Raw genomic sequence first — 24085 nt, forward strand, 5'->3', positions numbered from 1 at the left:
CGGGGCTACTCGTTCGCCGACCGGATGCCAATTGCGCTCGGAACCGTGAAATTTCACGGACTCTGGTAATTAAACGATCGGCCCCGGAAGCGTAGCGCTGCCCGCGCGCCCCCGTCTTCGTTTTCGCGGCCGTTTTCTCCACACGGTCACGTGTCCTCACCGACGGGGGACACGATCGGTACCGCGGTATAGCGAGATCACCGTGTTTCGGTTCCGGAACTCGTGCCCTCGCGCGGCACGCTCGTAACCCCCTCCCTGGTTCCGCGCGACCGAGAAAAAACGTGAACCACCGGCAGCGCTGTCCGAGCGAGGCCTCGCGTGACCCCACTGGCTTTCCCCCACTCCCGGCTGAACGTTGCGCGTGACGTCGCGCCGCGAGCCTCGCTGCGACTGTGACGCCCGCTGCCCTCGCGTGACCCCACTGGCTTTCCCCCACTCCCGGCTGAACGTTGCGCGTGACGTCGCGCCGCGAGCCTCGCTGCGACTGTGACGCCCGCTGCCCTCGCGTGACCCCACTGGCTTTCCCCCACTCCCGGCCGAACGTTGCGCGTGATGTCGCGCCGCGAGCCTCGCTGCGACTGTGACGCCCGCTGCCCTCGCGTGACCGCGTTCTCAGCGCCGCGTGACGCCTAGGAACCGTCTGGAGGGGGTAACGGGCACGCGTGGCTCCCCAGCGCTGGACAGCGCCGACACGTACAATAGAGACAGACACAGAGACGACAACGGATCGCTCGCTGTGACGCGTATCGACGATCTCTCTCTCTCTCTCTCTCTCTCTCTCTCCTCTCCAATCTACCCCCTCCCGGCGAAGGTCCACGGGAGGCGAGCTCGGTCGACCTTCGTGACGGGAGGATAATCTCAGCGACCTCGGCGCGCGAGAGGATCGCGCGCGTGACGGCGACGATGACGTCGCGGGTAGTCGGAGCCGCTGCTGGTCACTCGTGTCGCAGCCGTCTTATGTAGCAACGTCCGTACGACGATCTATCGGTTACGTAGCAGCTCCGCGCATACAAGCAACACGAGCAGGTGCAACGCGAGACGCAGCGGTGCCGCGGACGACGCGTCGGACGCCAACGGGTAGGCGTAGGACGAGTAACACTCCCTGTAGGACTCGGGGTTCAGCCGTGTGACCGTGCAGTAATGATGGAGGGCGCAGGCACCGTTTAGGGGGCCACCGCAGCCCCAGATCTGCTCTACTTCGCGCGGCAGGGACACAGTGTTCGCCGCGTAATATCTGCGGGGCACAGAAGCGCGGCGTGCGGAAAGATAATCAACCGAGGGTAACCAGGCGGACGCGAGTCGCTCGGGCACCCGTATCGGGACAGTCATTAGCATTGTAATGGCGCGATTCCGTTGAAAAGGGTAGACAGTTATCAGCACCGACCGGCTCGGAATTATCATCCCGGGTAATTACTCGAGAAATATGGAAATTATTAATCCGTCGCCGGTGTGGCAGAACGTTGCCGCGGCTGAACGGGGGTTACGGGGGTGTATCTCACGCAATCGCCGCATCGGATCATGTAAATGCGGATGCACCGTGTCGGCCACTTTGCCACCCGACACGGCCGTGGGTACAGGTGCAACATTGCGCCGCAACTTTGTCACGAGCAATTTGCGTCGCTCGTCCGTTCACGGCTTCCGGAGTCACGCCGCGTATGTTTCGAGGTTTCTCGCTCGTGGAAGGCTACCTCCCCTCCGATTACGCGCAGGGACGTGGGCCGAGTTTTAAAATGGACGTCGATGTTTCAAGGGAGAAATCTACTTATCGAGATGAGTAAACGATAGATCAGACACCGAAGGAAACGTTCAGTATCGAAAAAGGCAAGAGTACTTGAAAAGATATTGACGTTGGAACAATTAAATATTTTTATCCAGATACTCGATCATTCCAATGATCGTTCGAGCACTTATCAGAGAATACAACTAGTAACAATGTTCCGACATCGAAATACCCAATCACAGTATACCACAGTGATACCACGTATCACAGAATACAACTAAACGAGTAAGAATGTTCCAACATCGAAATATCCGAGCAACGAAGTACTCGAACCCTTGAATAATTATACTCGATATCACCGAGACATTTGAAGCTCGCTCGTATTGAACACGAACACGAATCGAATTTGTAGATCGCGAAAGAAACCCGTGTAAGCGCATACCGTGTCGTTGGTCATGGTTAGAACGTCAGAAACGAAACGATATTCCAATTTTTCATTCGCGACGTGGCTCGACCCAAGCCTGGACGAAGTCAAACACAGATGATCGATGATTCCTGTCCACGATACGATCACGGTCACGTCTCGCTCCGCCGGTGTGAAAAATTTGTCAACGCCGTAATCCCTTACTTACCTGACGAAAGCGTAATCATTGGATTGCGTGAATCGGTCGGCCAAGTCGTGAAGAGTGATCGGTGTTATTTCCTGAAGCTCGTAGTACTCGAGCATGGAGTACTCGACCAACCAGTTTGCCTTCCCGATTGAATTCGCTTCCGGCAGATTAAGATAGTACTGCGTATAATCCAGAACCTGAATACGACAGAACCAGGGATCGTATATATTCACGGCTCTTTCAATCGGGACGTCGCATAAATAGACGGTCACAGACGGACAGAGATTATGGACGCCGGTTGCACGCCGTATTTCAACCTACCTGGCCGGTATTAGTTTCAAACTTGTACAGTCTCAAACCTGGATTGTTGGGCCCTCCAGGCGTGCTTGGCGATATACTGGGTGCCATCATTATCCAAGATGCCGGCAGACCTGCAGGCACGAATATCGTTTCACGATCAACAATCAATTCTGACCGAGTTCTTCTTATCTACCTAGCTTCGACCAATAGGGGATCGTAATGTTACCGGTATCGAGTGTCTGGTCGCGCGAACGTAAAAACGAGACGATTTTGAAACGCATCGAACGTGACCAATAAAGGAGCTTGTAAAACGACAGGAGTGTATTCCGCCACCAAACGCTAGGGGAGGAATTTATTGATTATCGTTCTTGGCATCTGACGTTTCCGAAGGAGTACGTGGAAAAATATGGGCTGATCGTGCGGGACTCGCGAACCATCGTGAAAATTTACTCATCCCGCGTTTATTGTCACTATCGCGGAACGACTGCTAACAAATTTTCGGCCAACAAGCTCGCGATCTGCCGAGTTGCATTATTCTTCAACTGGATGCTAAATTCGGGTATTATTCGGAGGATATCGGAAGAGGAAACTCGTCCGGCTAATGGAACTTGGAAAAATTAATGAAAATGTTTCAGTCGATGGAAGTCTACTCTGAGAGTGATTCGATCGACAGGCGCGCGAAATTGTAACGATTTTGCATGCTTTGTAAAAAAAAAAAAAAACGTACCGTGTCGGTCATACGCTTATGTAGATTGAAGTATAATAAAGTATTGTAGAGGAATGTATACTGCATTTTTGTGTTTCATTGGAATATAAATTCCTTTCAAAATGTTGCGTTTCAATGTGCAATATCACGATCATTTTCTACCTCTGATGGATTCAATCTTTCACATGGTATGTTTCTGCAAATGGAACCAACGTTTTCCATAATACATAAGCGTATACGAGATGAGTCCAGGAATTGAAGCAGGTTACAACCACGTTTTAAGCGAAAATAAGAGAACGGTACGGAGAAATATTGCACGGTTTAATGAAATCTAACCTCCTCTGACAACCGATTTTTCACGGACCCACCGGCGCGATCGTCAAATATCGATTGCAATTTTCTTTTCGTACGATTGCTCTACATAAATCGATTTCTCTCGTGACTTCGCGTAAAGTATTCAGATGAGAACGATATACAGAGTATTCTACAGAGTATACACTCTTGAGAAGTCTTGGTCTTGAAAACTAATAGAATTTTCGAGTATTACTTTGTATATTTATTTTTTTCTTGGAGGAAAATAATTTCAATTTCTCGAAATGAAAAATTGCCCTTCTACAAAGTTTGTGTTAGATGTAGGTTAGGTCTGGGTTAGGTCTAATAAAGTATAGAATATTTGAGAAGTCTTGGTCTCGAAAACTATTAGAATTTCCAAGTATCATCCTGTATATTAATTTTTTTCTTTGAGGAAAATAATTTCAATTTCTCGAAATGAAAAATTGCTCTTCTACAAAGTTTGTGTTAGGTTTAGGTTAGATCTGGGTTAGGTCTAATACTCTGTAGAATATTTGAGAAGTCTTGGTCTTGAAAACTAGTAGAATTCCCAAGTATCACCCTGTATATTCATTTTTTCTTTTTTTTTTTTTTTTCAAGAAAAATAATTTCAATTTCTCGAAATGAAAAATTGCCCTTCTACAAGGTTTTCATTAGATCCAAATTCACAGCGAACAAATTGGAATTCACAATTCCAAATTTATTTTTCCGAAGGGTGTGGTGGTTTTGGACAGGTACGCGTTTTGTTAAAATTCGATATCTGTGGCACGTTTCTATTAATGTGTAGAAATAATAATTTACACCCAAAAATACTACGTTACTGTAACTAACCTTATGAATTGAAACTTGTTAATCAAACGTGCCCGTACTTTAAATATTTTCAAATTCTATTTCCCGAAAAACAGTGTCGTACCAAAAAAAAAAAAAAAATATTCTACCTTCTCGATATACTTTTGTACGTAGATTCGATTGTAGATATCGTTCGATTCTCTTAGCAACTACTTGTTGCAGTACACCCAGTATACATAAATAGTTACTGGACATTTGTTTTCTTGCCAAATATTCATTGTAAATAATACTACTCGATATTAATGACTTGATAAAATTCCCCACACAACGTAACTAGATAATAAAGCGTAGCGAATGTTCGATATTCTTTGGAAATCTTCCAATCTGATTTCCGGTTACGGCTTTACGGAAGTATTGCTGCTGGCGACGTTGTCCTATTACATTCTTCCTTTTGCTCATTATAACGTTATAATAACGTGTCTAGCTATTAACCCCAGAACTTCTAAAGATGGTTCCTCGAACCCATAGATCGAAAAACTTTAAATTGCAATTATTTTCTTATCGTAGAAAAATTCTTAGAAAATTATTTCTTGTCGTGTAGACATTTAAGTTTAACATTACGCTCTGTTTAATATCCCGTCGTAAAAATAAGAATCATAGTAAGTAATCGTATTTCCAAATACTTCTGTTCCTTAGCTCTTTATATTCGGGTTCTTTATACTTACTTTAAATATTTTCCTCGAACCCATTGGTATGGCTAACTATTTCTATACGTAATTATTGGTACACTTAACTATTTCTATTCCTAACTATTGGTACACTTAACTATTTCTGTACCCTACTATTGGTATATCTAACTATTTCTATATAGGTATACCAAACCCAGACCTAACTATTGGTATATCTTGCTACTTCTATACCTAACTATTTGTAAATCTAACTATTTCTATACCTAACTATTGGTATACCATATATAAGGAACAACCATTGGTATATTATAGTTTAATTTTTCATACACACTGTGTAAATATCAACGAAAGACGCTTACGTTGCTGAACTTTTGATCTCGGTTGATTGAGGTTAGATTTCGAAAGAGCACTTCAGCTGCAACTCACCTCTTTGCACGCTTCGTTTGCGGTTAATGAATGCATACTTTACAAGTATAATATCGCAAACTTTGTACAACCGATGAACGTCAAATGAACAAACAATAGATAAAATCTAAATAAATAACAACTACCAATAACAATCCGCACGAGTCGCTTCAATCGAAACAAATACGAATCCTTAACGTCTCAAAAAAAAAAGCAAGAAATGAAAAGTAATTTCACCTATAGACCAAGATTAAAAATTTCTAAAAATACGATTTGTAAACCTGCCGTTAAGAGTGCACAGAAATGGCAAAAAAATTTGCAAATTGAAAACATCGTGTACGTGACTGTGCAGCCATTGTGTCACGTGTACGGTACTTGCCGTAGTATCAATAACAATTCGCACGAGTCGCTTCAATCGAAACAAACACGAATCCTTAACGTCTCAAAAAAAAAAGCAAGAAATGAAAAGTAATTTCACCTATAGACCAAGATTAAAAATTTCTAAAAATACGATTTGTAAACCTGCCGTTAAGAGTGCACAGAAATGGCAAAAAAATTTGCAAATTGAAAACATCGTGTACGTGACTGTGCAGCCATTGTGTCACGTGTACGGTACTCGCCTGAAATGGTCCCCGTATGAATAGGAGCCGTCACAACTCCGAGTGGAATCTCTCCGCGCGCGTACAATACATATTCAAACTCGGCTACTTTTCAAGGGTATGTTTCTCCACGCGACGTTCCTGTTGCTAATTTCAGAACGCTCCAGTTCCCATTTACACGGCGTAAGCGCTCTATAAACGCTCGCGTTACAAACGTTCAATGATAACAATTAACCGGCTCGAAGTAAACGCGTTTCATAGATTCCGCTGTCAACAGCTGTCAATAAAAGAACCGACCGAGGCGCCACGGTTTTCTGCGTTTTTCTTTGTACGCGAAATGGGACACGTTCGTGCTCGCAGCCAATACAGGCCGCGTATCGTTAAAAAAAAAGAAAAAAAAAAAAAAAAAAAAAAAAACGCTGGAATAACGACCGCGTTTCCAATCTGCCAATGGCGAAAAGTCGCGATAAAACAAGAGCTGCCCTGCAAAATGGAGAGCCGGGCTCTGAGTAACGCGAGACGATTATTAGAGCCTGGTTATACATCGAATCGACCTATCGCGGTCGATTCGATGTCTTCGATTGTCCGTAGTTCGTTCGGCGAGTCGAGTCACCGAATGTAAACAAAATATACCACTTGCCGGGGTATCGAAACGACGTAGTGGGAAAGATAAGCTGAAGCTCGTGTGTGAGGGGTGGGAGAACTAACGTGGATGTTTACAATATTGGTTGATCAGGTGTGAGGTATACTGGTGTAAGTAACTATTGGTGTACCAGGTGTAAGAAGGTGTAATGGTGTATCTAGGTATTGGTGTACGTAATTATTGGTACACTTAAGTATTTCTGTACCTAACTATTTCTATACCTAACTATTGGTATATCTAACTATTTCTATACCTAATTATTGGTATACGTAACTATTGGTATATCTAACTATTTCTATACCTAATTATTGGTATACCTAACTATTGGTATGTCTAACTATTTCTATACCTAATTATTGGTATACCTAAATATTTATATATGTAACTATTTCTATACCTAATTATTGGTATATCTAACTATTTCTATATAGGTATACCTAACCCAGACCTAACTATTGGTATATCTTGCTATTTCTGTACCTAAGTATTGATATATCTAACTATTTCTATACTTAACTATTGGTATACCATATATAAGGAAGAACTATTGGTATATCAGGTATAAGGTACAATGTTATACCTAGCTATTGAAAAAGAACATATTGGTATACGTAATTATTGGTACACTTAACTATTTCTATACCTAACTATTGGTATATCTAACTATTTATATACCTAACCTATTTATATAACTATTCTATACCTATTTATATACCATGTACAACTATTATGTGTACAGCAGTACATCTAACTATTGGTATACCATTTATAAGGAACAACTATTAGTATACCAGGTATAAAGTATAATGGTGTACCCAGGTATTGATATACACAACTATTGGTACACTTAACTATTTCTATACCTAGCTATTTATACATCCAACTATTTCTCTACCATGTGCAACTATTAGGTGTACATCGGTGTACCTAATTATTGTCAAAACATGTAACTGTATTCCTAACTACAGTATAATAGGCACCCCCGGTTACTTCTCCCAATCTGCCCACATTGCCTTCTCCCAGTCTCAAAATACTCGAAAAGTGTTACAATGTGCGAGTAACACGTCCCAATCCCCTCCGAAAGTCCCCATTTACTTTTGTTAATAACCAGTGACTCGATTCGCAGAACGAACTGTACAAGTGGCAAGTATCGAGACATACCTGTGTCGCTGTAAACCACCCGGTAGGTATCGGAGTGCCAGTGACCGAAGAACTGGCCACGAATGATGTCCGAGTAGCGACGAACGAACTCGAGGTACTTGGTGTTGTGCCTCTCGCTTAGGGCCGCGGCGCCGCTTTCGCGTTCGTCGACTCCCGGTGGCGTGTGCCCCACGATGTAGACCTGCAATCACCAGGTAGAGTGCCTTTCAGACTACCACAGTGAACCGGGCGGTTTGAAAGTGGCGGGAGAAACAGGTGTTCCTTGTGGAAGGTGTTGCCGGCAAGGGTCTCGTGACTCGTATCCCTGAGAGTTTAAGGTTCAAAGTGGTTTCGAGTCTGCAGTGTGCCCCGTGTTACTTTCCATTAAAAGAATTTGTACAAAACGCTTCCCGCTTCTGCAACACAGTTTCCGAGACGACGTTAAAAGGTATCTTCGCCCCTCAAACTCGAGTATTTACCACCGAAGAAGACGGTTATCTTTCACGTTTTATCAACGTGGCGAGCTAAACAGTTTTGGGTAAAATTAGCAATGGATATATCCCCTGAGAGTTACAAGTGCTCAAGTACCAGACGAGAAACAAACGATTTTCCATATTGTACAACCTGTGCGATGTAATAGGATGTTAGAAATGAAAGAAATTGTAATTAATGAAAAATAAATGTCCCCTGAGAGTTACAAGTGCTCAAGGATCAGACGAGAATTGAGCGATTTTCCATATTGTACAACCTGTGCGATGTAATAGGATGTTAGAAATGAAAGAAATTGTAATTAATGAAAAATAAATGTCTTCAAGTTTATTTCTGTGGGAACGAGAAGCTCGTATGGAAACAGATGGAGGTAGTTGGAAGAACAGAGGATAATCCTTTAAAATTGCAATGAGCGTAAATAGTATCCAAGACAAGGGTTACTGAACTACCCTTAGTCAGGAGCACAGCAACAATCTAGGTCGAAATACCTTTTATTAGGGTACCATCTGTTTCCATAAAGGAAAGTCTTTTTAACTCTTCTTAAAAGATGACACGCACCTGTTCCTACAACCGACCATTATTAATGAACGTTTTTACAATTACTGTGGCTAAAGTAGTATCCAGTATGCTCGTTAACTTTCAAAGATAATCGTTTGCTTATACTCTGTTACAGAGTCTCTTTGGACAGAAGAAGGAAAATTTTGTCTAATTTTCAGAGGGTTAAAATTTTTCTTTAAATAAACCCTTCCTTCGACACCTTGATAATTCGAAATAAAATTTGAAAAGTAACCGCAAGGAAAATTTATCTCTTTACCAAACTCAAAAACTTCTATTTCTCTACAAGCTTGTACGCGTCGATGCACTTAGCCATCTAGGTTTATAGAACCGGTGATCCTTGTAAGGTACAGGTTGCCTATTGCCCTCGTTCTCAAAGCTTATCCGAGAAAAGCGTAACTGAATAAATTCGGTAAAATTGCTCCACCTACACAGACTGTATAAGAGTGCAAAGTTTAACATCAAAAGGTTAGTCAACCTCTACCCTCAAACACGAGTCAGCCTCCGTCAATCGATCAACTCTTGCCTGTCAGCTGCTCCTGTATACTGGATGAGGAGAGTATAGCAAAGTACTCGAGGCACAAGCCATGGAAAGCGCCCTTAAGGATGCATCAAATGTGTTTTTCGTCGCAAAGAACCACACAGGTTGGCAACCCAAATGGAGTCTCTTAAGCGTTCCACGGGGAGACGTTTCGTACGTGTCATGTGCCCCCATTGCATGGTTAATTATAGATATGGAGAGCTGTTTCGATCAATAAACCGAATTATAAAACTGTAGATTCGTCGAGATGTAATCTGTCCGAAAAATAAACAAAAAGTATCCCTGAATATCTGAGTATAATCATTTAATTCCTCTGGTCATTCCTCTAGTCATTTATCCATCTTCGTCCAGACCCAATCCTTGTTCTAATTTCACGAAAGGACAAGTCTTTGAAACCAGCCGATTTGCGGCTGCGTATTGTTCGATGTATAACGACAGGAACGAATCTTACCCGCACTGTTGGAGATTCGAGATCACACGTCTCGTTTGCCCAATTAGGAATTACGGTTTGATTTCAACGGTCCATAATACGAACAAGTGGCGTCCCGGTGGAACAGACGTCAATCAACTCTACAGTACTCCAACGCGTATGTATCGCTGGACCTCAGATTACACCGGTGTAATTCTAGTGAAACGTTGGGGCGTTCCCTGAAAAGGACGTCGCTTAGAACCGCTCGAGTAGCGTGTACCGTGGAAACTCGAGTTGTGAAATCCTCCTGGACCGCGGCGAAAAGCCATTTGAAATTCATGAAAATCGTATCAAGCTTATTTAGCTCCGTACAGAGGAGCTTGGATATTTCGGGAATTAGATTGTGTTAACGGTTAATCCGAAAGTACATATAAAACCTTAATTGTAACGACAAAGGTGTACGGGAGGGAGGTGCATCAAATTCCCATTTGGGTTGCTTAGCGTCGTCGCGTAAGAGTGACCCGATTGTTTAAATTATCATTACCGAGAACCGGGCTCGATTACGAGTACAATCTCTGATGGAAAGACTGCTGTACTAAATTCGAGCATAAAACTCTCAAATTGTCTGATTCGTTCGTGAATTTGCCTCTTGGCGGTATTACGTTGGTCTTGATTACGTAGACACGTCGAGCAGCGAGAATTAAGATGTAAAACCATGAATGGTATCCGCTCGCAACGATGAACTCTCTCGTTAGCGTGCGTAGACGAAACATACCGATCCTTATCCGGGCCGCGAGATTGACTCGGGATGCGAATCTGTCGTGTAAGGAGACACGTGGCGGCTAATCGAGCACGTTCGCGAAATTAGACGCGTGCTCCTGGTGATTTACAACCGTGAAAGACGACACGTAAGACGTCTGGTGTTCCTTTCAAGAACGAAGATCGAACACTCACGGTGGGAAATCTCAATCCTAAAATAATACAGAAGAAAAGGAAAAAGTAGTGTATTTTAAAGTTCAACTAGAAAGAAATATTTCGTTAAAAAGAGAACGACTTTTATCATTTGTATTATACATACTTGTATATGTTATACATACTTGTAATGTCTAGAAAGTTATAAATTACCGCGATCGGTGTTAATTGAGGTCCAAGTAAGAATTAAGAACACAAAAGCACTGTATTATGAACCGTTTAAAATATTTAAATATCTTCGAAAGAAAATACCTTTCGAAAGAAAATACCTCCCCAATTTTTACGTAGAAATACATCGCTATCGTACTCCCCGAAAGCAGTTAAAATTGTAAAAACATAATCAAACGAGGTTGAACGTTAATTGGAGAGTGTCCAGGTGAGAGCGGAGACGGGCGAAGGTTAACCGTGTAAAAAGTAAAATCGACGTAAAGAGTTACGGGACAGGGTGAAAAGGAAAAGAGTAAAATAGAGACAGTTAAGTGCCGCGGGTGAAGAGATAACAAAGGATGACGTTTTCATGCAAAAATAAAGGAGAACCGTGGGCAGGGAGGAGCCAGGAAGAATCAAGGAATAAAGAAGGAAAAGGTACGCGGAAAGTGTGCTGGGCAAAGGAAAAAGCGACGCTGCTGGAAAGAAGAAAACGGGGGGCTTGGGTGTGGGGGAAGCGTTATCGGCCGGATAAAGAAAAGCTCGTTAAGCTGATAAGAGAAAAACCGTGGAAAAAGTCCTTTTCCATTCACACGGAGATTCTTTCTCAACGAATTGCGCCGCTGGGAAAAAGTGGGTTTCTTTAAACGGTGAATATCGTCGATCGGGCACCCGTGAGACGAAACTTCGTCGGCGAGAAGAGATAAGTGTTACGCGGTTCGGTAGGCATGGGGCCACGTCGCTACCCACCGATATTATGGAGCCGTAGTTCTTTCCCAGTATCGCGAGAAAGGCGTTTCTCGACGACCAGTTCCGCGCCGCGGGAGTTTTACGCGTCCCGATACGCGTGGCACCTGGATTATTGGACATCGGGGGAAACTGTGCTCGTCCTCTTTAAGCTTTGTGCCAGGCCAGCGCGAGAGGTTTTCGCAGAGATTCGCAGTTTCTACGTTGAGTTAGCGAATTCCACGGAGGTCTGTTTCCCTCGCGTAGCGATATTTAATATTCGACACGGTACTAAAGGGAGGATTTTCTCTCTCTCTCTCTCTCTCTCTCTCTCTCTCTCTCTCTCTCTCTTTCTCTCTTTCAGTCACTTGTCCATGCGCGGTTCGTTTCTATTTCCCGATTCGCGAGAAAGGAGAACGGTTGCAATTAAGACAAATTTTCAAGGGAAATTTCGTTCTCGGAAATTGGTGTTTGCAAGGCCTGATCAAAACAAGGTTCGATTGTTGGAAAAAGAAGTTGTTTCGAGCATGTACTGTACGCGTGAGAGAAGATTGCATTTGAGAGTTACGGTGAGCGCTGATGAGTTTGGGTTTCGGGGTAGAGGAGACACGTTGATAACTTGCCTCTGGGTCGAACAAGACCCGTCTGAACGCAATCTTTTCACGCACGTACTGTACATACGTACGATACCTATATGTTTAAAATTGTTCGCAACCTTACGTATTTAAATTTCATATTGTGTAATTCTAAGTCAGTTCTCTTGGTAACTTAAGATATTGCCTCTGGGTCGAACGAGACTCGTCTGAACGCAACACGTAATCTTTTCACGCACGTACAGTACATATGCACGATACCTATATGTTTAAATTTCTTCACAACCTTGCATATTTAAGTTTCATATTGTCAAATTCAAAGTCATCCTACATTAAAATTACGAAAACCTTCCTGCAATAGTTCTATCATGTAGAATGAAACTTCTTCGTCGATTTAAAGTGTACTTACATTTGGAGATATATTGTTTACTGTAATTACTGTACTCGTTAAAAGTCTGGTTGGAAAAAGAATTTGTTTCGAGCATGTACTGTGCGCATACGAGAAGATTGCATTCGAGGGTAGAGAAGACACACGTTGGTAACTTGAGAGATTGCCCCTGGGTCGAACGAGACCCATCTGAATGCAATCTTTTCACTCATGTACTGTACATACGTACACATATAAATTTCTTCGCAACCTTGCATATTTAAGTTTGATATTGTCAAATTCAAAGTCATCCTACATTAAAATTACGAAAACCTTCCTGCAATAGTTCTATTATGTAGAATGAAACTTATTCACCGATTTCATGTGTACTGTAATTACTGTACTCGTTAAAGGTCTCGATTTCGTGACTTTTATCGAGGAGTTTTCGTAGCATCTTTAATATCAACAGTTGCGAGTCGCACCCCGTGTGATATTAACGCGTATGATAATTATAAATAAGTACAATATTTACTGATAATTGTTCGATATTTAACAGTTACGTATTTATTCGTACGATTTTCGAGAATAAAACCGTAACCCACATTTTTCGATTACTGGAGTATATTGCTCCTTTAAAGGACTTCCGTTTCTGCTCGAATATATTGGCGCCGTTCGCGTCGAATCGGAGCGCTTATATATTAGAAGAAGCCCGAAAAAATCTGGTTTGCAGCGTGAAATTGAACTATTTCAAGCGCGGTACGGCGAATCGATACACGTGCTCGGTGCCCTCGTGGATCCCTATGACCTACCGTACAAGTAAAGGGAACAAACGATCTATATTCCACGTCATATCGTGCACCGAAAGAACTCAAGTCTCGTTTGTAGGATGCAACGTCTGTTGCTTGTACGGAGAAATTAATTTCTACGAATTTTCAGCGTACTAGCTCGAACGTAACAGAAGTCGGTGGATTCTAGTTTTTGAACGACTTACGTTTCCACAAAATTTGAATTTCTAATTTCTGCTTTACGAACAAAATTTCAGAACCGAACCTCGTCCGTTACTGTGCTATCCTATTAATAATCTTTTTCAGAGAATCGAATAGACAATAAATGATCATCGAAACGTACAAGTTGAAAGCTTTGAACAAAAATGATCTTATTTGCACTGTCTACAGTTTAGTCTGAGGAAATAATTTCCAGATCACGTTGTGACCCAATGGTCTTACATTAAGAACCTACGATAAATTTAAAACGATGTATACATTCCTCGAAAGCTTAAGTTTGTTCATTTTACTAGACGATTTTTGAAAACTGATAACTGTGGAATAATTTATCGAATAATTTCTGTTTCTTTTTTCTCGCGTAGGATAAAGTTGACGAACGATGTTCGTCTCGAGGTAAAGATAAACTCGTGTTTTACGCGAAATGCCGATAAATATCAGTAGAAACTCTCCAAGATGGATTCTAAATACAATAACAGTAAAAAAAAAAAGTTCCCGCGTTGTAATAAAGGTTTGCGCTCGTTTATCACGAGTTATTTTCGAAATATTGGTTAAAATGTCGGTAGCCCTTATTGTATCCCGTAAAGACCAAATTGGAACATTCCCGTAAACTAAATTAATTCTGCGTTACTTCCGATCCTCGTTGTAACGATGTTCGTAACAATCTCCATAAAATGTTTCAACGCTCCGGAAGTGATGTAACTCGCCTATTACGCATTGAAAAATTGCTATTACCGCGTAATAAATTTCTCGTTTAAATACGGGACCGGTTCGGCTCGTTTCGTCGAGAAATTTTTATTGCATATTGAATACCTCGGTTACAACGTGTCGAAACTCAATCTCTTAGGCTTACACCAGAGCTTTCATGAACCGTAAAATTGCTTCGGTGAGCATCAACCGGCAAGGCACTAAAACTTGGAATTTCCGAGGTGCGCTACACACAGTGTCAGTTCCTGGGAACAACATGCAGATTCCAAAATTTACCTACATAGAGCCTGTTCCAGGGCCGTACGGGCAAAAAGTTAACTGGCTGACGAAACTCGTAAAGAAAACTAAGGACAACGTGTAAATCGTGTGAAACTTTTCGACCGTGACGATAGGTAAACTTCAAATGCAATGGTTTGGGTAGGTGCATCGTTAAAATTGCAGCAAACGATACAAGGAATGCGGAAATATCAAACGGAAATATTGTGCACTTTGTTAATCGCTTTATTAACAAATCAACGCTTCTTTTTTTTTGGTGCAAATGAAACACGATTTTTTTAGAGTGTGTGAACATTTCATTGAATTATATATTTTCCAATTTGGAAAACGAAATGACTTTACGAACGACCCAATATTTTCTACAACCCGTCATAATTTTGAAAATTAACGACCACTTTCGTTAATTATTCCCAATAATCCGTATTGGGATTATTATTCCAAATAATGATAATGGAATTTTCTAAATAATAATAATGGAATTTTTCAAATGATAATACTGGAATTTTTCTAATAATAATACTGGAATTTTCCAAATAATAATACTGGAATTTTTCAAATGATAATAATGGAATCTTCCAAATAATAATAATAATAATGGAATCTTCCAAATAATAATAATAATGGAATTTTTCAAATAATAATATTGGAATTTTCCAAATAATAATACTGGAATTTTACAAATAATAATAATGGAATTTTTCAAATGATAATACTGGAATTTTTCTAATAATAATAATGGAATTTTCCTAATAATAATAATGGAATTTTTCAAATGATAATAATGGAATCTTCCAAATAATAATAATAATGGAATCTTCCAAATAATAATAATAATGGAATTTTTCAAATAATAATACTGGAATTTTCCAAATAATAATACTGGAATTTTCCAAATAATAATAATGAAATATTCGACAAAAATTTTGAAAATCACTTTCGTTAATTATTTCCAACGATCCATGTCTAGAAACCGACCACGACGCACAGAGTTTTAAAAACCCATCGCAGACATTTCCCGCGCGAAATCTCCGAATCGAGAACGGTTCTATTCTCCCCGATACAGGCAAAAAAAAAAAAAAAATAAAGAAAACAGTAGAGAAGAAACGAAAGGCTCGAATTTAATCCCCCGTAACCAACAACAAGCGCCGCGAGTGCGCGCGAAACGCGAGAGACTCCATCTACAAAAAAACATAAATTTTTTTTCCCTAAACGCGAGAAGTTGGGCGCGGTGGAGTCCAGGGGAGGGGATGAATGGACCGAGTCGAGCCTCGACGTTCATTTCGAATCAAAAGTGCCCGATCGGTAGTCAAAAAAAAAAAAAAAAAAAAAAGAAAAAAGAAAAAAAGAAAGAAAAAAAAAGAATCACAGCGCCCGTTCAAACGGGTCGCGGACCAATCGAACCGGGCAACAATGGTGTCGTTGATTGGTCAGTTTCGGTGCTGACGCGTTTAAACGACGAGTAATTTGCAATCGTATTATGCGGATCCCCGCGGTGCGATCGATTCCCCGTACCGTGTTCGCGCGATCGTGCGACGCGAGTCTCGCGCGAGTACGAAAAGGACGTGGAGATGTCCGCGAACCAGAGGAGCAGAGGGACGACGAAGCGGGCGCACGGGGGCAGAGTGAGGATTATATCTGTCCAGAGCAAATCGGATTTCTATCTTTTGTTCGGCTGGGTACACACGGACCTGCAGGATTTCAGAAAATTCTACGGGCGAATCTCTGGAGACGCCGCGGCGAGTGGTATTTCACAGAGGCTTGGAAAAGATTTATCGCTGTTCCGAGCGGGTTAGAAAACTGATGCGTGGCCGATTCGCTTGCCAATTACGGTTCTTAATCCCGTTCATTTTTGTTCATCTTTCCGGCGTGCCGCGGAGATTGACGGTTTGTTGGCTAATTCTTTCGTTTTTTTTTTCCTATTTTTCCCGAATAACTTCCCGACCGAATTTTTGCATTAAACGACGTCTGGAAAATTTACGAGGCAAACGGTTTTTCGCTCGCCGGAGCAATATACAGGAGTTTTATTTACGAGGATGCTGCGACCTAAGGCAACCGGTTTGCAAACTCTTTCGATGCTGGACGCTTGGAAAAAGAGATTGTGTTCGAGGTCGCTGATGGATTTAATATAATGCAAGGGAAATGCACTATTATGGTTTTCGAATCGTGAGTTAAGGCAGTGAGAGAGAAAACTGTTTAAGTAATACACACATCTTTTTCTATTGAAAATTTACTATTGTCTCGTTCTTGGGTTGCAAGAAGCTTTCCTTGGGAATTGCATTTTCCACTTTGGAAAATACTGGAGATAATTTAGTACCCTATTCTGGAATTAATAAAAACGTGAGGAGAATATTCTATGTAAGTTGGTGTTACAACACTTTGATAAGACAACTGCTACGATGATATTATTTCTGTAAAAATGAAATATGGAAAAAGTGTCGAAGTGAAAAGTTCACACAGAAACTTTTCAAACGAATAAAATTACTCCGGGGATAACGCGGGAGAAATGTAAAAATAACACATTTAGAAGATATTTAAAATGCAAAACAGTGAAGTATACGTATACCGCCACCGCGTGTGCAAACGTATTTGAGTTAGTGAAATTGCTTGGCGATGAATTTTTATCAAATGAAAAATCGGGAGAACGTGGAAAAGCAGTTGAGACACAAACCGCGATATATCTTTTCTGTTATTAGATTTTCAATGGAATATTCATCGATAATACACGTTTTCTTACCAACTATTACGACACTCTGATAAACTTTGACAATTTTTAAATTTCGCACAATTTCATCGCCATATTATTACAGGAACCCATTGCAGTTTAAATGGAATATATTATTTGAGTATACTATACGATTTACAATACAACGAGGTAATTGAGTAACTTTTGCAGCAGTACATACTACTATAGAACTATGAAACAATATATGTATTCTGTTGCTTTTATTATATTTCTGAAAAGCATTAACATTTTACACGAGGGGAATAAAATTTGTCTATTTGATCTAAGGAGAGGACACAAAATTAATTGAATGATCATTTATAAAAAGGTTCGTAGATATCGGTATTAAAATCAATTAATTCTTGCAAAAGAATTGTTGCTCTAGTGAGAGAACACTAATGATAATAACGGAGCGTACTCTATTCTTGAATCGTTCGTTAATATAGTGAGAGAGAAAACTATTCAAGTAATACACAATTTTTTTCTATTGAAAATTTACTTTCGTCTTGATCTTGGATCGCAAGAAACTTTTCTTAGGAATTGCATTTTCCACTTTGGAAAATATTGGAGCTAATTTAATACCTTATTCTGGAGTTGATAAGAATGTGAGGAAAATATTCTATGTAAGTTGGTATTGCAACACTTTAATATTTATTTTTATCAAGCGATAATTGTCGAGTTTTTGTAGCTAAATAGGATTATGTGTCAGCTCGTGTCTCACCCCATGAAAACGTTAGCGGGTAAGGGATCGAAAGAGGGTAAGACCTCTGTATAGACAGTTCTGTGATATATATGGTCATCAATTTATGTGCTCAAGTCTTTCGCGATAGCTACAATATTTCTTAGAATCCAGGGTTACAGGATCCGTGAACCAGATGACAAGAAATGTACATTCGTTCCAGCTACTAAAAATATTCTACCAAGGAACCAGTAAAATTAAAAGTTCAGCTGAAAACGATGAAATAAATCATTTCCATTCCCAACAGTGGAGAACGACTCTGTACTTCGCGTTATAATTACTTCACGACTACTTCAGTACCTAATTATTAATCTTCCACCCAATGTTGAAAATATAACGCAAACATCTTTACGAAAATTGCCTACTTTTCTTTCAAAGTCATTCAAACCGAGATCGTCTCAAAACTTGATCGTTATCGATAAAGACATTCTCCCATTTCTAAAATGTTCCAAGTGACATTAATGATAAATCGTACGGAACAATTTACAGCGAATAGAAACCAAGTAACGTATACAGGATCTCGTGCAAAGTATCTCGACCTCGTAAAAACGATAAACGAGTTCATTTCCGGGAGAGAAACAACAAATTGGACACTTGGTCCCACGATCGAGGTCAGTAACACTACCAATGTTGCCTCCTTCATCCTGGTCACCCAATTGTACACACGCTTCGACCTTCTTCCACGTACACCACCGTATTACGCAAAACCGATAAATGAACAAAATTACACGTAGAAACCAAATCAGAAGAATTACACATAGAAAACAAATCAGAAAACTTACACATAGAAAACAAATCAGAAAAATTACAGGTAGAAACCAAATCAGAAAAATTACACGTAGAAACCAAATCAGGAAAATTACACGTAGAAACCAAATCAGAAAAATGACACGTAGAAACCAAATCAGGAAAAATACACGTAGAAAACAAATCAGAAAAATTACACATAGAAAACAAATCAGAAGAATTATACATAGAAAACAAATCAGAAAACTTACACATAGAAAACAAATAAGAAAAATTACAGATAGAAACCAAATCAGAAAAATTACACGTAGAAACCAAATCAGGAAAATTACACGTAGAAACCAAATCAGAAAAATGACACGTAGAAACCAAATCAGGAAAAATACACGTAGAAAACAAATCAGAAAAATTACACATAGAAAACAAATCAGAAAAATTACACGTAGAAAACAAATCAGAAAAATTACACGTAGAAACCAAATCAGAAAAATTACACGTAGAAACCAAATCAGGAAAATTACACGTAGAAAACAAATCAGAAAAATACACGTAGAAAACAAATCAGAAAAATTAAACGTAGAAACCAAATCAGGAAAAATACATGTAGAAACCAAATCAGAAAAATTACACATAGAAACCAAATCAGAAAAATTGCACGCGCAACGATATCGCTTACGTTGTATCGTCTGGACGATTTCTCCAGTGAACGCGTCTCGTTGCCAACAAGGCTCGTAATAACACCCGCGTAGCGTTCTTTCGTCGCCTATTGCCCCTCTCGCCGCGCCGGATCGATCAACGCGACGGAATATATTCCGTGCTCGGGGGAACGAGTTGTTTTTGAGAGGAATTTTGATCACGTCCCCCACCTACTCGTCCCACGATTTGCCGCGATTCACAGGTTCACGCGTAACGGGGCGACATGCTCGCTTTCGCGTGCCGATGTACGCACAACGTCGACGAGATCGACGTCAAAGGAGAAGACGCGGGAGAGAGAACGGGGTCACACAATTAATAAGTACACTGACTACGCTGACTACGCTGACTACGCTGACTCCGCTGACTCCACTGACCACGCTGACTACCCTATTCTTATTTTACGCTTCGACAATTTTCCAACAAAGACTGCTGCCCTAAACACTCGTATTTCGCACCTTATATCCTCACATTTATTCATTCCCTTTCGTTACTTTACACCGAAAGAAAATTTCATTTCATTTATCGTAATCGTAGGAATTATCTAGTGCTGGTAGTTATAAAATAAGGGTGAATAAAGTTCTAAGATAGTTATACGCGTATCGAATGAGGTAGTAAGAACAAAACACACAATTAATAACTGTGCTGACTCCGCTGACTCCGCTGACCACACTGACTAAGCTGACTACGGTATTCTAATTTTCCAACAATGATTGCCGCCCTAAACACCCTTCCCTTGCACCTTATATGAACGGGGACCGGTGACGAGAATGGGGCAGAGACGGTGACACGCGATCGGGATCGATAGGATCGTCGTGGAACGGTTTAGCTATACGGATCTTCGCAGCGTGTATGGAATTCAAAGTCCTTCCATAATTTATCACCGGTCGTAGCATCCAGCCGGCTGAAGGATTCGCCTCGTTCTAAACGCCGCGGGCCGTAATCGATAACCGATATCTGGAAGGCGCGTTATCTGACACCGATATCGTCGAAATCGCGGCGCCGGTTACGCCAGCGAATTCGCAATGCAAAGAACCTTCGAGGAGAGAGGGCGGTATAGTAATTGCCCGTTGGAATAAATTCGCGACCGGTACGCCCGTTCCATGGGTGGCCGGGCTCATTGCTGGTAATAGCATCCACGCGACGGGGTGGGGGTACGGGTGACAGCGATCGAGCGAACCTTTTTTCTCGTTTCCCGTGTCGAAAATTAATAAAGAGAACTATTAATCTTATTTTTGTTTCTATTCAGTCACCTGTATTCCTCCCCTCCTTATTTCCTTTCTTTTTGCTTTTAATACTATTGTTATATATTGCAAGCCATTTACTTTGGGGAACGTTTACTTGGTGTACGTTGCAAGTCATTTACTTTGGGGAACGTTTACATGGTGTACGTTGCAAGTCATTTACTTTGGGGAACGTTTACTTGTTGTACGTTGCAAGTAATTTACTTTGGGGAATATTTACTTGTTACACATTACAAGTCATTTACTTTGGAGAACGTTTACTTGGTGTACGTTGCAAGTCATTTACTTTGAGGAACGTTTACTTGGTGTACGTTGCAAGTCATTTACTTTGGGGAATATTTACTTGTTACACATTACAAGTCATTTACTTTGGAGAACGTTTACTTGGTGTACGTTGCAAGTCATTTACTTTGGGGAACGTTTACTTGTTGTACGTTACATGCCATTTACTTTAGAGAACGTTTACTTGTTGTACATGACAAGTCATTTACTTTGAGAATATTGTAGGAATTATCTAATGCTGCTGGCTATAAAATAAATGGTGAATAAAATTCTAAGATATAGATATGTGTATGGAATGAGGTAGTAGTAGAAACAAAACGTTAACAAAGCACACAATTAATAAGTACGTTGACTACGCTGAGTCCGCTGACTCCACTAACTGCGCTGACTGCGCTGATCACACTGACTACACTGACTACGCTGACTGCGCTGACCACGCTGACCACACTGATTACACTGACTATACTGACTACACTGACTACGCTGACTCCGCTGACCATGCTGACTACCCTATTCTTATATTGCGCGACGCAATACGCTTTGACAATTTTCCAACAAAGACTGCTGCCCTAAACACTCTTCTCATACACCTTATATCCTCACACGCATTCATTTCCTTTCATTCCATGCATCTGGTCACGTATGCTCAAAATTTTCCAGTATGACGCTATCTCAATCGCTCTTCTTTCACACTTCATTCGCTCGTCTATTCCAAACACTTCGGATTCTCTCCAGACCACACGCAATCCCTTTCTTTCTCACGCATTACCACAGTATAAAAAAGAAGAGAAAAAAAGGAGAAACATTTCGAACGGGACTATCAATTTTTTAATACGTGGACGTTACGAAAATCGTTTAGAGGTAAGAATTCTTTTAGATTAGAAATTTTTCTTCTAACGACATTTTAACGCCAATTTATTCCAATTCTAAAAACAGTGGACGTTACGAAGATCATTTAGAGGTAAGAATTCTCTTAGCTGACAGTACAGAATTAGAAATTCTTCTTCGAACGAAATTTCAACGCTAATTTATTCCATTTCTAAAAACAGAAACTAAATCATTTTTTAATAAGTGATAAATTAATTTCCTATTGATTCATTCTAACGATTTGTACGCTATTTTATAATCCGTCGAAAAGTGAAGGAAATTCATTTAAAAGACTTCTCCTAGCGCGCTCGATAGTTTCGAAGACAGCACGAAAAGTCTGAAACGCGGGAGGTTAGGTAGTTTTACTTTCCTTTAAATTCGCGATGGCTCGGCTAGAAGAAATACACATCCCCCGTATTCTACGAACCTGCAAACTTTCATCAAAATTCTACGGGTTGGGGTGGCTTGATGTTCCAGCGAGTCGCGTTTCCCACCAGGGAGACGAGAATTTTCTTTCTACGACCGCGACCATATGAAATAGACGTTTGTTCCGGATAGGGACTCGATTCCACCGAGGGACTCGAGTCCCGTTTATTGGAGCGGAGAGTAAATCTTCGGGGAGGTTCGTTCGATCGCCGTGACACATTGCCCGGTTATCTATCAGTTTCCGCGAAATCATTGCAACGTACCGGTTGGAAATGCTTTTCACAGGACAATTAAACGCCGAGGTTTAATTCGAGCCTCGTCCCTGGGAGCAAAGTAATTGAAACGGATCGTAACGAACCTCTGTCGTCGCGAAAGCTGTTGCAACTTTATACGAATGATTAGTTTTAATTTTTAACAACTGCTCGAACTCGAGTTTCACCCTAATACTTTCACACCGGTTTACTCGCGTACGGAGATTTAAGAGGTATTAACAGCTTTGGGTTTATTATAAACGCTGCTTTGAAATCGTACACTATCGCCCGAGACTTTGTTTTCGCGAAAATCGACTTTGGGGTACGTGCAACCTTCACTGCTCAGTCTCGACTTCAAATTATCGCTTCTAACGACAAGTTCTAGTGTACACACGTTTCCATGACGCGATCCACCGAACAGAGTTTTAATTGAATGTAAACGCGTCCTCCAAATACATTCGAGAACGATTTTCTCGACGAAGCAAGAGTCGCGCGGGACAAATTCTTCTCCACGCTTTTCATTTATTTTTCAATATAGAATTACTACCGTGTGCTTCACCTTGTAGACGTAGCGGTAACTTTAAGGAGCTTGAGAAATTACTTTGAACTTTAAAATCCCTCCAGACATCGCTCAGATCTCTTTTTAATTACACTATGTGGAAAAAGCTTATCTAAAATTCATATAGCGTTCAGTTTGAGAATATAAGGAAGTCCGTCCTGCACTCTCGCTCGAGCAGCGGTTCTCAAACTTTTTCTATCTGTCGCGTTCCAAGTTTTATAAACCGATCCCTGATGAAACTGTAAAAATTGGGTTCTTCGGAAAGTAATTTCGTCTCCCAAATTGGAGAATATATAATTGAATAAAATATTTATACCCTCTAGAAAAAAACGTATTTCATTTTCACAAAAAAAAAAAAAATAACGAAATGACTTTCCGTACAACCGAATAATATCGCGATTCGTTGAAAAGACCATCTGTAAATATTTTGTAGAAAGAAATCGATAGATTTCTTATCTCGAACACCGAACCGATACGACTGGAGAATCTGATCTCTTGCGATATAATTTTCTCGAAAATTTACTCCACAACGTACATCCTCCTCTGCTTGTACGCGATGAAAAAGATGCCAGACAGCCGAATATAACGTGGGATTCACGATTGGGACGAATCTTGTCTACGAACCGACGCAACTGGAAACCAATACCCTTCGAGTCGTATTTCCATTCGACTGAATTTTTAGTTGAAATCGGTTCGTAGCTGCCAATAACTGTGGCTCAGTAGCTCGGTATTTTACATTTTTGAGCTTACCTCTGACAGTGAAATACGATCTATCAGCAATAGGGAGGCTTATGGATAACGCGAGTTGCATTATCTGCAACGTCCAAGCGGGATACGGG

The 24085-nt window shown here is 40.9% G+C and overlaps 1 protein-coding gene across 1 annotated transcript in view; it reads right to left on the minus strand.

Moving 5' to 3' along the window:
- Window positions 1-817: 817 nt before the first annotated feature.
- LOC143145696 (cyclic GMP-AMP phosphodiesterase SMPDL3A) overlaps window positions 818-24085 on the minus strand; it is a 79482-nt gene continuing 56214 nt past the window's right edge. The window contains exons 7-10 of the mRNA XM_076309315.1: window positions 7954-8134; window positions 2653-2762; window positions 2353-2528; window positions 818-1234 (exon numbers count right to left, since the gene is read on the minus strand). Of these exons, the coding sequence (XP_076165430.1) occupies window positions 982-1234; window positions 2353-2528; window positions 2653-2762; window positions 7954-8134 (720 nt within the window). The 3' untranslated portion in view covers window positions 818-981. The remainder of the gene's footprint in view (window positions 1235-2352; window positions 2529-2652; window positions 2763-7953; window positions 8135-24085) is intronic.

The sequence above is a fragment of the Ptiloglossa arizonensis genome, chromosome 4 (assembly GCF_051014685.1).
Source record: "Ptiloglossa arizonensis isolate GNS036 chromosome 4, iyPtiAriz1_principal, whole genome shotgun sequence".
Lineage (NCBI taxonomy): Eukaryota > Metazoa > Arthropoda > Insecta > Hymenoptera > Colletidae > Ptiloglossa > Ptiloglossa arizonensis.